Below are 14911 nucleotides of genomic sequence, written 5' to 3' on the forward strand. Positions count from 1 at the left end.
TAAGATTATGTGTTTAGTGGGGATTTCTTTGTCATTTCGTCTTATCATGACTTGTATTTTGATGAAGTTCTCGTCCTGCCATACTTCAAGGACTTTACTTCACTGAGTTAAAGAAGGTCATCTTCAGAGATGACACCACGCACAGTATTTATGGATCTATGTGGGCGCACTGACGCCCGGATTCCTCCAAAAACTACACGTTTGGCAGTCTCTCTTACTGATGCTTGTCAGGGACTTCCAGGAAAAATCGCCCCTTTCCATCTTCGTTACTTTAATACCGGGGCCGACTGCCTCCGTGAGGGATTGTGACACGAAAAACAGTGAGATTGTTCGGATGGCTTCTGTTGGATGTTGAGTTTGTATGACAGGGTATTTATAAAGTTACCTTTGTTTAAAACAAAATTAAACATGTCTTCGGTGCGCCACCTTTTCAGGCGGTGATTACGTAGAGCGGGGAAGGGTTTTTCATGAAAATACTAAGTTCGGCGGCGATGGTGACCACCCATGACCAAGCCCAATGAGGGTACGCTGCAAGGAAGGACACTTGTCGCCAGCCATACATCGCTGCTATAACTGAATGTAACTACACCAGGTTGGCCAACTACACAAGGTTAATCCTCGCCACCAGGAAATTTGGAAGTAAGCGGAAAAGACAAGATGACAGGACAGATAAAAAGTGAGAGATAAAGCCAAAGATGTAAGGAGAAGGAGATAGTAAAATTCGGCTGCTGATTTCCCCATGGTGGGTCAGCCCAAGGGTGCCATCTACGTGAAGCTGGGTCCAAAGGGAGTGTGTTGCCTATGACGGGGGGGCCTTAAAGGTACAAGCACCCAGCCGTCGGCTCAACCCCCAGAATCCCCTTTTCCCCGGACACGGCTGAGCCATGCACGACAAGGCGTATATATATAGGAGAAAGTGAAACCTCCTCCCCCCCTCATCCTCTCGTTGGCTCGAGTTTTATACTCTTTCGATAAAGTATACTCTTTCGATAAATTATACTCTTTGGAGAAAGTATACAGAGGATTTGGTAACAGTAATTTTTCGTTTAAGCACGAAAAACTGTTTTTGGACTCAACATAAAGGTTGTGTTGACATTCACATTGCCGCAAAGCTCGTCGACGGCAGTTCAGGGTTGCTCTTCTCTTAGACTTGCGCAAACAAATGATCCTCACACATATAACTGATGCCGTTGTATGCCAGGGGTTACATATTGTTGAAGCACAGCAGCATGACTTGGGGGGAAAATGTTAGACGCCTAAGCACCACAAGAAAGGCGAAGCATGGCAAAGAGCATTCATCACAATCTGTCTTATTTCTAGGAAAACCGCGGAAGACATATACACTGCATCGCACATGCGCAAACAGTACTGCCTCACCTAATTACTACGCACAAAACATGAAGGCATTGCGAAATCCTTCTATTCGGTCCCACAAAGAAGTGCAAGAATTAAACTCGGATGTGCACAAAACCACAAACCTGTCACTTTATGGCCATTCGCCTTTCTCTTTTATTGAAAATGCTCCCATTGTCTGCCAGATCAGATCATCAAAGTTTTCGGCATAAACTTAAAGGCTCTAAAACCTCGTCTCGCAGGAGGAGGAATTACACTGCGTATTCCCTGTTTCAAACATCAGGTGCAACGCTGTGAATGCCAGCAAGACTTCTTATAGTGAATGCGTTCGCACAAGAAATGACACGATCATTTTTGCATCTGAGACATGATTTCTTTCCCTCTTTGGGCTTAGAAATGAGGATGCTCTGTGCGTCGCAAATAAAGACGCCCCGTCATACGGCTGTCTGTAAGCTGTTCTAGATCACTTGGCGTCGGCTTCTTTTCATTTCTTGGTGTTTTTTTGTAGCCTTTTGTGACGCTGTTCATGCGCGTTCGTGCTCAACTCACACGAGCGTTTCAAACGAAGAAAGCCGATTGCGAGATCGACGTATACACACAGATTGCTGACCGAAATCCTTGCATAGGTTCCACAGCGTTGCACCTGATGTGTGAAACGGTGTATCGGCAAATGACCGACAAATTGTTTCGAAGTGAACCACCACGGGCTCCCAGACTGTTACTTCGAAATGCCCACCAATCTGACGAAGAATTTCACCAGATGGATTTCATGAGATTTCATGCACCACGTGTTAGAAACCCATTTATGTGGGTGCGTTGCTGATTTTTAGGCCTACCTTTCAAATGCGAAGCATTTCCATTTCCTAGCAAACTTCAGCGACTTTGAGCGTATATATATATATATATATATATATATATATATATATATATATATATATATATATATATATATATATATATATATATATATATATATATATATATATATCTGTTTATCCATCTGTCTATTTAGCTGCCTACGACATTTAGTTCTTCTGGCCGTTTCGGCAATAGTACCAAAATTGGTATGGTAAAACATGACTTTAAGACGAGCATAAGTAACTAGTTATGACATAAAAATCATGTCATGTATGTCATGAATGTCATGATATTAATTTCATGATCTTGCAGCTCTTGCGGTGGTTTCGTTCACATGACATGTTGCAAAACTGGTATGATATGGCATGTCTGCATGGTGAACACAAGCTACAGACCCAAACATGACAATCATGAAATGCGTGTCATGTAACAACATGACTACATGCCACACTCATGATGCGCGCTCACTCCCGTTTCGCTAGCTTCGCATTACCGAATATGATATTACGGGACGTGAGTCGCAGACGAAGGTATGTGACTGATGCAAACTTGATAATCATAAGATGCGTGTCATGTAAAACAAGAATACATGCCACGCTCATGATTCGTTCGCAGCCGTTTCGCTAGCTTCACATATACCGAATTTGGTATTACGGGATGTTATTGGATGGCTAAAGTATGTGACCAATGCAAACATGATAATCATGAGGTGCGTGTCATGTAACAACATGACTACTTGCCCCGGTCATGATGTGCTCGCTGCCGTTTCGCTGGCTGTGCTTTTTTTAAATTATCAGAAGTTGTAATTTCGCTGAGCTTATCAGGTTTCAGAGAACCATTAAGGCTGCTTGGAGGCCCATGGTGAATTTTTTTCTCAACACGCGTGGAACTTACCGCGCAGCGACTATAGTTATCGTCCGCTGACCCAAAAGGTAGTGGGCTTGCTTCACGCCCCGGCGGTCGTATTTCGATGGAGGCGAAACGGTAAAAGCTGGTGTGCTGTGCAATGTCAGTGCACGGTAAAGGACCCCAGATGGTCAAAATTTCCGGAGTTCTCCCCTACGGCGTCTCTCACGATCACATGGTGGCTTTGGGACGGAAAATTCGAGATATTATTATGTCTGAGGAAGCTGACACCTAACGATTCATTATTTGCGGCACTTATACATGCCGAAAGCACGCTAAGAACAAAAGCAAGGCACACAATTTCTTCGGAGAGCATTCGTCTTTGCTTTTAAAACAACCACACGATGGAATACGCTATGAAAATAAGGTATGGACAAATTGACAGGCATATTATTAGTCCACATGTTCATCTTTCTTTTTTCAGACCTATGTTCTAGGACACCGCCAATAGGAGGTTTACTGGGCAATACATCATTTTTATCATTGCTAGTTCTCGCGATAACTGCTTATCAACCACTCGTTGCCATCATGTTAAATTAGCTTGCTTTGTAATTCCCCACACATATTGGCAGAATACTCTCGGTGATAATGCTGTGCCAATAAGAAAAACGACACAAAATGACAAATCTTGACATCCTTCACAGCTCTCCGTGCTTGCAAGATCTTTGAGTTTATTTGTAATTAGCACATACTCGCGTAGAAAAAGGTATACGACGATAAGTTACGATATAAACCAAATTGAGGAAAACAAAAATGAAATTATTTTGAATGATATTTACGGTGGCTGCACGAGTCGATGATATTTCCGAGCCAAGCATACTGGCCGCTTCCGAACCGCTGCGGACGCCGAAAACGCCGAAAAGCGCAACCCCCTTGTATTTGAGTGAACAGTACTTCGTCTAACTTCTGCATGGCAATTCTAAAAAGTTATAGTAGGAGTTGTATCGACTGGAAAGTTCACTGTGATGATTCGTAGTGTTCCCCCGCCACGGTGGTGTAGTGGCTAAGTTACTCGGCTGCTGACCCGCAGGTCACGGGTTCGAATCCCAGCTGCGGCGGCTGTATTTCCGATGGAGGTGGAAATGTTGTAGGCCCGTGTGCTCAGATTTGGGCGCACGTTCAACAACCCCAGGTGGTCGAAATTTCCGGAGCCCTTCACCACGGCGTCTCTCATAATATTATGGTGGTTTTGAGACGTTAAACTCCATATATCAGTCAATCAACATTTCGTAGTGTTAGAAGGTAGCCAAAACTAATTATAAATGTGTGAACGTGCATCAATGTTAGCCCTCTCACACTACTGACACTTCCGTGAATGTTGTTTTGCGAAGAAACAATGAATTGTTGAACACTTTCAAGACGTATGTATTTCCGTGTATTCAGAGAAGCGGTTCAGCTTGTGGAAGATTCATGGCGAAAATGAATCAATGCGCACAAAAACGCTCGGAAGGCTGCTGCTTCCACACGGAAATCCGTAAGAAGCCAATCCGATCAGGTACGTCACCCCGTCGCTGCTGGTGCTCATCGCCGGAGCCGCTGCGTCTCCCTGAAAATAGAACATAAGAATGCAGCTATAGCACTTTGAAAGTTACACGCGTGGATTTCAACATCGTGTACTCAGAAGTCCTTGCTTAGAGCAAACATCGACACGCATGGAGGCCCCTAAGCGTCATAGGATTTCCTGTACACACTAGAGGGAATTCTGGTGCTAGTGTCTGTGCGAGCTGCAACGCGAGGCGCTTCAGGAGCATGAAAATTATGGGGAATTCATGAATTTGCCTACTCGTCGTTCTTTCGGCTCCGTTTGGTTTCGCGTGGCTTAGAGCTGCCTTATCACGAAACAAAAATGAGAAGATGTTAGCTACTATTCCCTTTTCCTTCTCTTCCCTCTTTCTCATCTTTCTTCTCCCCTTCCCTAATCCCGCAGTGTAGGGTAGCCAACCGAATGTCTTTCTGGTTAACCTCCCTGCCTTCTCCCTTTTGTTGCTTCCTTCCTTCCTTCCTTCCTTCCTTCCTTACGTTAACCTTTTAGGCTCACCATTTCAAATCGGCTCATGAAGTGCACAACCGAACATTCTTTTATTCGAAATAAAACCAAAACAAACTAATAAGGAAAGCCAAAAGTGGCTTTTGCAATCAGGAACACTAGACCAATTCGTCTACTATACCCATCATTCCCATGGTCACTGAACGATCACAGCGCCAGAGTCTTCTTTAGTTCGTTTTATGCACACTCTATAGTGTACTCTGTAGCCCACTCTTTAATAGAACATCGACATGCATGGCAGCTCCTCCTCGCCGCAACGCGTTGCCAGTGATGAACACGTTACCGAAAGAAGCGACTAAATACACAACTCGTTACTGAAACAAAAAAGGAACTCGTTACCGTTATCATTTGACGTTATTTCTGCCGTTAATTCGCAATAACTAATTTTAATCGATTTGTTTCTGCTGCAGGTACCTAAAATAATATTATTTAAACCTGAAATGCATGGTTCGCATAAAACATCTACCCCAAACAACAATTATACCCGGAACGCTCAACTGGCGAGAATTATTTGTGCAAATTTGTATATGCCCAACGTTATCAGTGTTACAGACACTTAAAGATGCCTGTAGAGTTACATGCAATAGTGAAGACATTTTTCTGAATGTGGCATTATACTTGATATGAGATTCTGTCATACAGATATGAGATTCTATCATGCAAGCTATCCGCAAAAAATAAATCACCAAACTGTTAGGAAATTTACATTGATCGGCGCCTTCCGGGCCCCAACAGCACCTCCAGTGGAAGTCTTCGAAAGAAAAACTGAGGGTCATTCGTCTCCCGCTGCGCGCCAGTAGGTAAACGCGGATGCCTGCATTGGCATTTTTTTTTATTGCGGCGGGGGGGGGGGGGGGGGTAGGCGTTTTGTGTTTGTGACTCCAGATTTCCGTTGGTAAACACCGGTCGTCGCGTTTTGGCCACCAAAAATGATGAGTCTGCGCAGAATACCTTTACGAAAAAACGCCCATTTTTATGGCGTGCTTGTACTAGCAAAACAGATGCGCCAGCATCTAGTAGTTAATAAATGTTTTATTGCTCAGTCACGGGAAGAAATATCTAAGCGTAAACATTTTCGTTCACTTAAACCTGTATAACTACCAGAAAAACACCAGGCCTGCGTGGTAGGCACAGCACAGTCACAGCGAAAGCTAGAAGAGCGGCCTTTGAGAGCCTTTTCAAAACAGTCATTGAGTAATTACTGCAAGCGCATTTGCTTGATGCCCACTATGGCATTAATAATAAACTTTTGGGTAGTAGGACGGCATTGGCTATGTTATTTTTCGCCATTCTCTGAGAAGCGTGGTATCCGCTAAACAGTTGCAAGAAATTTTGTGCCAATTGTCCATGCAGTGGCTGACGACGATGAGGAATTATGGCTGAAGGGGGTATGCGTCACAGTTAACAGGGGAACGAGAACAAGTTTTTGTGGTGGTTCGGAGCATTGGACGGCCCACTCGTTACGCTATTCGCATTGTGCCACGACTGGTTGTTCTTTCGTAGTTGTAAAACGCTTTGTAGGTCGTATTAACACGATTGTTTTCCATTCATCAAGCCTGCCTAAGGCAACTTTAACAACAAGCCACAAGCACCGGCGTAACTCAGTGGTAGAATATTAAGCTGGCACCCGGTGGACCCGGGTTCAAGCCCCACTGGGTAATTGGTGCAAGGTTATTTTTTCTAATTTCGCGCAATTTGGTTACGGACACCGGCGGCGGTGGCGGCGGACAACATGCAAATGTGCGTGACCCGAAAAGTGATCTCATAACCACTTTCTCTGTAAACATTTGCCGGCGTGTGGTCAAGTTTTTTTAAGATCAGCCTCGCTCGCCCAGGAGTTAACTCACCAGAAACATAGCAGCCATTGCAGAAAGAAGGAAATAAAACTTCTTTTCAAAACTAAGCTGACACGTTTGACGAGTTTTGTAGCAAATGTTTGGCAGCAATCGTCATAAAATTCGAATCCGGTTTTCAAAAGTGATTTTCTTCACTCTACAAGTTTATCTAACGCCAGTTCACTTTTTGTTGCGCAAACATCTCATATACCAGAAATGTCCTCTTTGCAATGGTAATATTATCTGCTACATCGTCGAGAACGACGGGTAATGAAATGAGTCCCTCCGTGTGGAATATGTGTGATATTTCCTGCCTCCTAAATTGGGCACCAAGAAAACTGAGTTCCGTTTAGGGCTACTGGGTGGTGTGTGCATAAAAAATAAAACAATCAATCAAATCTAAAGTATGTCTTCTTTGGGTCTGTGTCGATCTCATGTGAAATCACCTGTTCGCGACAACCCCGTTTACGGGACTAGCTGCAATTATGTATGTCTTGTGGCTAGCACAGTGCAATCGTGGTCATCCATAGAATTCGCGAGAAAAAAAACGAAATTCAACGTTTCAGTTACTTCATTTCGTTTATTAATACTGTCAGCCCTGTTTAGGTTATTACAGGAGTGGGAGATACATCGTAAACATATACTATCAATGTACGTACAGAAATAAAGAAAAAAATGCTTGAAAGAATATGGTATAACGGGGTATATCACACTTTGGCGATATAAAACATATATCTTATAACATTGCTCCACTCGCTTTCTCTTTCTTTTTGAAAGCTTTTCTTCTGCGAAATTACGTTGTGGACGACTCTCGGTCATCGTGTTTTCTACTGACTGCTCACGAAATGCGCACATCAGTGAGACAGTTAGTACAAGGCTGGACGGGCGCTGAACTTTGTTCAAAGAATCCTAAAATGTCGCAAAGCTGAATCAAAACAGAATGCGTTTACTACATCTCTTAGACCAATATTAGAGTACGCCTGTCAACTATGGGATCCATCGAAAGCCAGTCGCATTTCTCAAATAGAAGGTATCCAAGACGGAGCAGCCAGGTACGTACTGAGCAGATACCCTAGAACGCACAGTGTCACAATGACGAAAAAAAAAGAACTGAATTGGAAATTGTTGTCTTCAAGATGACGGAAGTTAAGGCTAAAACTGTTTTTTCCTATATATGATAACAAGGTAGGCATAAACAAAGATATATTTTTAAATACACTTTTTTTTTCATTTCTATGCGTAATGATCACGAACACAAAATCCGTGAATAACGGCCCAGGACGTGCATGTTTCTGAATTATTTTTTTTCCGAAGTGTGTAGCCGAATGGAACAAGCTCTCTGAAGAACAAGTATGTTGTGCACATGAAGACATATTTGTATCTCTGTTGTAAGCCCCCCTGCTGTAATGTCCAAGGGCTATGCGGGGTAACTCTTGAATAAAAATTAATAAGGAAAAAGACTGGTTGATGGATGCAGCTGTCTTCTGGATGAGCCAGGATTCCACAAAAGAAAAAAAACGCTTATTGTATTTCATCTCCAGGTTATAGATGCGGGACTCGTCAAATTCGATGGAGTGGTCGTTCACCCCTTTGAGCTCAGAGAGTGGGTTCTTTTTTCACTGCAACTTGCGGACGTATGTTGCCGCAGTCTCTCGGGGTATTTAAGAAACGTGCAAACTTAGGTGAGTTGGTAGGACATAACATATGGATGGATGATCGTAAGTTATACGTCCATCCGTCCATATGTATGTATGATGTATGTATGTATGCATGCATGCATGCATGTATGTATGTATGTATGTATGTATGTATGTATGTATGTATGTATGCATGTATGTATGTATGTATGTATGTATGTATGTATGTATGTATGTATGTATGCAGGTAGGTAGGTAGGTAGGTAGGTAGGTAGGTATGTAGGTAGGTAGGTAGGTAGGTAGGTAGGTAGGTAGGTAGGTAGGTAGGTAGGTAGGTAGGTAGGTAGGTAGGTAGGTAATTGATTGATATGTGGGGTTTAACGTCCCAAAATCACTCTATGATTATGAGAGACGCCGTAGTGGAGGGCTCCGGAAATTTAGACCACCTGGGGTTCTTTAACGTGCACCCAAATCTGAGCACACGGGCCTACATTTCCGCCTCCATCGGAAATGCAGCCGCCGCAGCCGGGATTCGAACCCGCGCCCTGCGGGTCAGCAGTAGGTAGGTATGTATGTATGTATGTATGTATGTATGTATGTATGTATGTATGTATGTATGTATGTATGTATGTATGTATGTATGTATGTATGTATGTATGTATGTGTGTATGTATATATGTATGTATGTGTGTATGTATATATGTATGTATGTGTGTATGTATGTATGTATGTATGTATGTATGTATGTATGTATGTGTGTGTGTGTGTGTGCATGCATGTATGTATCCGTCTGTACCCTTTAGATCGGGTGGCAGCTCACGCCACCTAGCCATAAGGTTAAGTACTATTACTAAGTGTTGAAGGGTTGAATATCACTCGCGCTTTGATTGTAGCCACCAATCAATTAGCCTCTTCCTGGTTATTTCTACCCGTTTAAAGAGTATTTTACCTTCACTGTGGCTAAACCCCAATGCTTTGAAAAATTCCGCGTTATTATCTTGAACTATAGAGTGGAGCCCTTTACTGAACATTATCAAATGTCGGCCTTTTCCTCCTCCTCTCCACACGCACAACATAACTTGTCTGTGCCCTCGTATTTGGCTCGGTACGTCTTGGTCCGCAATACTCCCGTTCTGGCCTCGAATGGCTGAGAACTACCCCGAGAATCATCGTAATTTTGCCTTTTGCAATTTGCTGCTTGAAAGTTCGGTAGGTCCCCAGTGATGATTTCGTAAGCATTTCAATCTTCCACATGTCCCTCTCTGTTTCCTTCACCTTCTTAAGCGATGTTTCCTTTTGGCTTGGTATTCTGCTGTTGTTTAAATACTTGCTTGACAATTTTCGCATTCGCTTCTTCCATTTAGTAACAACATTCTTCATGTACAAGTAGCTGGAAACTATCCTAGCCCAACACTCCTCTCCCATTTTTCTCAATCGTTCCTCAAATTCTAACTTGCTGCTGGCTTCCCTGCACTCAAACGATGTCCCTCCCATATCACCTTGTACTCCCTGATTTGGTGTATTCCCGTGGGCTTCTAAAGCAAGCCTACCTATTCCAGGTTGCTTAATTTCTAATCTTGATTGAACGTGTGATCTCATGCACAACACCGCATTGCCGATAGTCAGACCAGAAACCGTGACCTCTTCCCAAATCCTTCTTACCACATCGTACCTATTGTAATTGCACAGTGCCTTATTTTTCATCAGCACTGCATTCCTGTTACCTTTAGTCATTACGTATCTTTTGTGTTCTATGAAGTACTCAGCCTCATTATTGATCTCTAAGCCCAAATATTTGTATTTATTCCCTATTCTTAGCGTGACATCCTGTATGTTATGCTCCCTGCCTTCGTTATCTATAAAAACTATGATTGCCAATATCCCCTACTGAATTTCAAATTTAACCTATCTCCCTTATTACCGCAGGTGTCTATCGACCTCTGCGGATCTTCCTTGTTGTCGGCTATTAATACTATATCATCTGCATACAATAATGCTGGTAATGACTGTTCAACATGTTTTCCTTTCTTGGCAAAAAAAGAGGCTGAAGCTAAGTCGACTTTCCTCTAAATTGGCTTCTAGTCCCTGTATATAAAACATACAAAGGTGACAAGGGACATCCCTGTCGAAGCGCACGTAGTATTTCTAAAGGTTCGAATACATGCTCCTCTCATTTTATGACTACCTTGTTACTCTTGTAGATATGCTTTACAAGATTAAGTTATTCCATCGTTCACATCTAGTGTATCCAGTATTCCTCACAATTCTTCTTCAATTACACTCTCCTAAGCTCACTTCATATCTAGAACTGCTATTCACAGGGGCCTGTGTTCTATTTCGCCATTTAAATACGCTGAATCAATAAAAACAGATTGTACTTCAACCTCTTTCGTGTACTGAACCCATTTTGTAGTTCTCCCAGCACCCCCTCATTCTCCACCCATGTATGTAGTCTTTTTTTTACTATCTGCATAACCAGCCTGTAAACGACTGATGTCACTCTAATAAGATGGTAAATGTTCATATGAGCATTGTCCCCATTTTCTTAAAAGATCATGCTCATTCTGCTTAGTCTCCAGTCATTGGAGCTTCACGGTCCATTATTGCTTTGCTCGCTGCCTCTCTTGATGTTTGCTTGGAGTTTGGTCTTAGTGTTTATTAGCATAATTGGGATGCCGTCAGGACCTGTTGATGTGCTATTAAGAACCCTTTTCTCTGCCCTTTACCACTCTCGTTGCCCCAGTGGAGCCACTGCGCTAATTGGTTCATTCTCATCTGGTACGGTGCATGCAGTGCTTTCTTGGTGTTTAAATTTTTCTGTCATCATTGTTCCTACATATTCCATTGCCTCATCCCCTTGTAGTCTAACCCCTTGAACTGTTGTTGTAAACCTCTGTTCCATGATTATCTTATTACTCATAGGATCTGAATGGTTCCAAACTTTGCAGCTGCATTTATATCCTTTTTATTTACTTCCGCCATCCATTGGGCTCCCTTTCTTCTAATCTTTTCACTGATCAGATTGAATGCTTCCCTTCTGCAACTCAAAAAGTTATACAATTTTTTTTCAACATCTTGGTCTTGTTCAAGCCTTTGTTTAGCATACCTGTGTTCCCTGGAGCCTTCGTGACGTCTTACTATGGCTCTCTTCTTCGTCCGACCAGCAGCTCTTGGGTTTCTGCCTCCTTTTTCAGGTTGATTTGACTCGTACCTTAGCAACCTCCAACTCAAACAATCGAGTTATACTTGTGTACGTCCACTCTGTTTGAGTAGGCTCGGGGATTATTTTCTCAATCACTTTAGTTGCTATTTCTAGTTGCTTTCTGAATAAATATTACCATGCGATTGCTGATAATGCCTCCTTCTCATTTTCATTTCTCTTTCAAAACTAAGCTTGATACCTTTGTGATCACTACGTAAGCTTCTGGACCAATATTCATTTATGTTCATCACCCTTAACCGATTATACATTCTATGTGACATCAACACGTAATCTATTGAAGACTGCAGCCTTCCCTCCTCCCATTTTATCTGCCCTTCACACTTATCGGTACTGTTGCAAATGATTAAATCATACCTTTCACGCATATCCATTAGCATTCTGCCTGTTGGGTCGGTATATTCATTGATATCTTCCATGTGTGCGTTCATATCTGCGAATATATTTACCTCGCACTTTTCCCCTAGTTCGGCAATTTTCGCCCCTGTGCACAAGTATACAAAACCCAGGATACAGTATACAAAACCCAGGTACTGAGAACACGGCCACATCAAGAGTGAGGCCCACGGAATGGCTTTGTGCTCTCCCGTAGTAGAGTACCAAGTGCTCTAAATAGTTAACCCCTTCTTGTAAACAAAAGAACACCCGGCTCATCCAGGTGTATGCGCACACGTAACTGGAACAGCTTTCTTCTCTGCCATAGTACAGTACCAACTACTCTGAGCCGTTAAACCCTTTTACAGCGAGAGCTGTTTTGGGATCACAACTCGGGTCACGCGCAGTTGTCCGCCACCGCCGCCGCCGGTGTCCGAAACCACATCACGCCAAATTATTTTAAAAAAACCTGGCACCAAAGACACAGTGGGGCTCGAAACCCGGGTCTCCTGGATGCAAGCCCAGCATTCTACCACTAAGCTACTCTGACGGTTGTGACTTGTTGGCAAAGTTGCCTTAGGCAGGCTGCATGTCGGGAAATCAATCGCGTTAATACAACTTATAAAGCGTCTTAAAACAGCGAGATAACAACCTGGAGTCGTCGCGCAATGCGAATGGCCTAACGAGTGGGCCGTCCAATGCTCCAACTCATTACAAAAGCTTGCTCTTGTTCCCCTATTAACTGTGGCGCATACCCACTACAGCCTTATTTCTCATCGTCGTCAGCCACTGCATGAACAATTGGCACAAAATTCGTTAAAAGTACTTAGCGGATACTATGCTTCTCAGAAAAATGACGAAATATAGCATAGCGAAAGCCGGCCTACTACCCAAAGTTAAAAATCTAGATGGGAGCCGACAGATGGAAACAACGTAGTAGGATAATCAAGGTTAACATTGAAAATGCCTCAGACTGGCTGGCTGACGTTTCGACAGGAGCACCTATTTAAAAAACAAATAGGTCCTCCTATCGCAACGTCGGCCAGCCAGTCTGAGGCACTTCCAATGTTCACCCTGATTATCCCACAACCCAAAAGTTAATTATTGATGCCCTAGTAGGTATCAAGCAAGTGTCCTTGCAGTACTTACCCAGTGAGTGTTGTTACGACCGGCCCCAGCATTGGGATTCTCCGAAGGTTTGCGAACTCCTCTGGGAGATAGATCATCGACGCATTCCCGGGATAGCCTGCACCTGAGAGACTGTTACGACCGGCCCCAGCATTGGGATTCTCCGAAGGTTTGCGAACCCCTCTGGGAGATTGTCGACGCATTCCCGGGATAGCCTGTACCTGAGACGGCCTTGCAGCCAAGCGAGAACAAAGGTCAACGCACTGGTTTTGCGCTAAGGAACCGAGCAAGAGGAGTTGCGGGGAGAACTGGTTCCTGACCGACTGTGTCGTCGACCCCCACCTCCCCATTCAGGCTCTTCCCCCTCGCCGGGAGAATTCCGGAATCTGTTGTGTGAAACGCATTGGTTCTGTGGGTTCATGACCATGTTTGGGCATCTTTAGGGCGTCGTGACCATATTTGGGCATCGTGTTAGGTTGTGCCCCTCCATGTGTTGTGTATTTCCCCTCCCTCGTGGCCGAGGTGCCGGGGCCACCGTATTGGCTGACGATGCGGACAATGCACCCAGTGTTGGCAACGGGGCGCTATGAAATGCCGAAGACGTTTTGTATGTCTCTCTCTCTTCTCTCTCTTTGGATCAGTTGATCACTTCTCAACATGTAAATAAATATCTGTCGTTCGTTCGGGCGCCTCTTCTCGCTGAATTGTCGGATGATGGATCCTGCGACGGTGCCAGCTACCGAAAACGAGACCAACAGGACCCGGAGTCCCAACAACTGGATGGCAGCGGCGGGATGCCGATAACCCCGAAAGCGACCACTGGATGGAGTTAGCCCGAAGTCCAACAACGGGACGACAGGAGAAGGATGACACGAGCTCATCGACCTCCAGAGGGAACCGAACGGCACTTCTGAGAGGCACGACGCTGGAGGCATAACTGCGAAATGGGTGAGTGCCGGCTTCCTCTGTTAAATTTTACCAGGCATTTACTCTATGTGTTAAGTAAAAGCTGGTAGAGAGTGGCTGTCTTGGTCATTGGGTTAACAGGTATCTTGCGTCAGGCAGAAATTGTGTGATAGCTTGGTTAAGCTCTTTCTGTCAGTGGCGTCAAGGTTAACAGTGACAGGGCAGGATTCCGTGAAAGAGCTTTTTGAAGCTTTATTTGTAGACTAAGTTAACGGAAAACTTGAGGCAAGGCAGGAGTCTAGAGCTGGCGTTGCCGTCAAGGTTAATTAGTTGCAGGACAGGAATCTTTGTGGAACAGAGACAGCGGTACTGGAGGCAGCCATGAATCTGAAATCCCTGCGAAAGTCCATGTCGTTGCTACTTGCAAGGGAGTTGAATCTGGAGGTGTCGGACTCTCAAAGAAAGCCAGAGCTGATAGAGGCGATTCTCGCATTTGGGGGCGGAGGATGACGAGCTGTCAGAATGTGTCGAGGAGATTCAGGAGAGGCAAGTGGCAGAGGCTGAAAGAAAGGCGGCGGAGGCCGAAAGAAAAGCGGCAGAAGCCGAGGCAGATAAGATATGAAAGCACGAGCTTGAAATGAAGCGC

At 44.0% G+C, this 14911-nt stretch overlaps 1 protein-coding gene across 1 annotated transcript in view; it reads right to left on the bottom strand.

Moving 5' to 3' along the window:
• Window positions 1–4458: 4458 nt before the first annotated feature.
• Window positions 4459–14911, bottom strand: part of LOC119165125 (transmembrane protease serine 11D) — a 71320-nt gene continuing 60867 nt past the window's right edge. Inside the window, exon 8 of the mRNA XM_075870727.1 lies at window positions 4459–4663. Within this exon, the coding sequence (XP_075726842.1) occupies window positions 4526–4663 (138 nt within the window). The 3' untranslated portion in view covers window positions 4459–4525. The remainder of the gene's footprint in view (window positions 4664–14911) is intronic.

This window comes from Rhipicephalus microplus, chromosome 8 (assembly GCF_043290135.1).
Source record: "Rhipicephalus microplus isolate Deutch F79 chromosome 8, USDA_Rmic, whole genome shotgun sequence".
Taxonomy (NCBI): domain Eukaryota; kingdom Metazoa; phylum Arthropoda; class Arachnida; order Ixodida; family Ixodidae; genus Rhipicephalus; species Rhipicephalus microplus.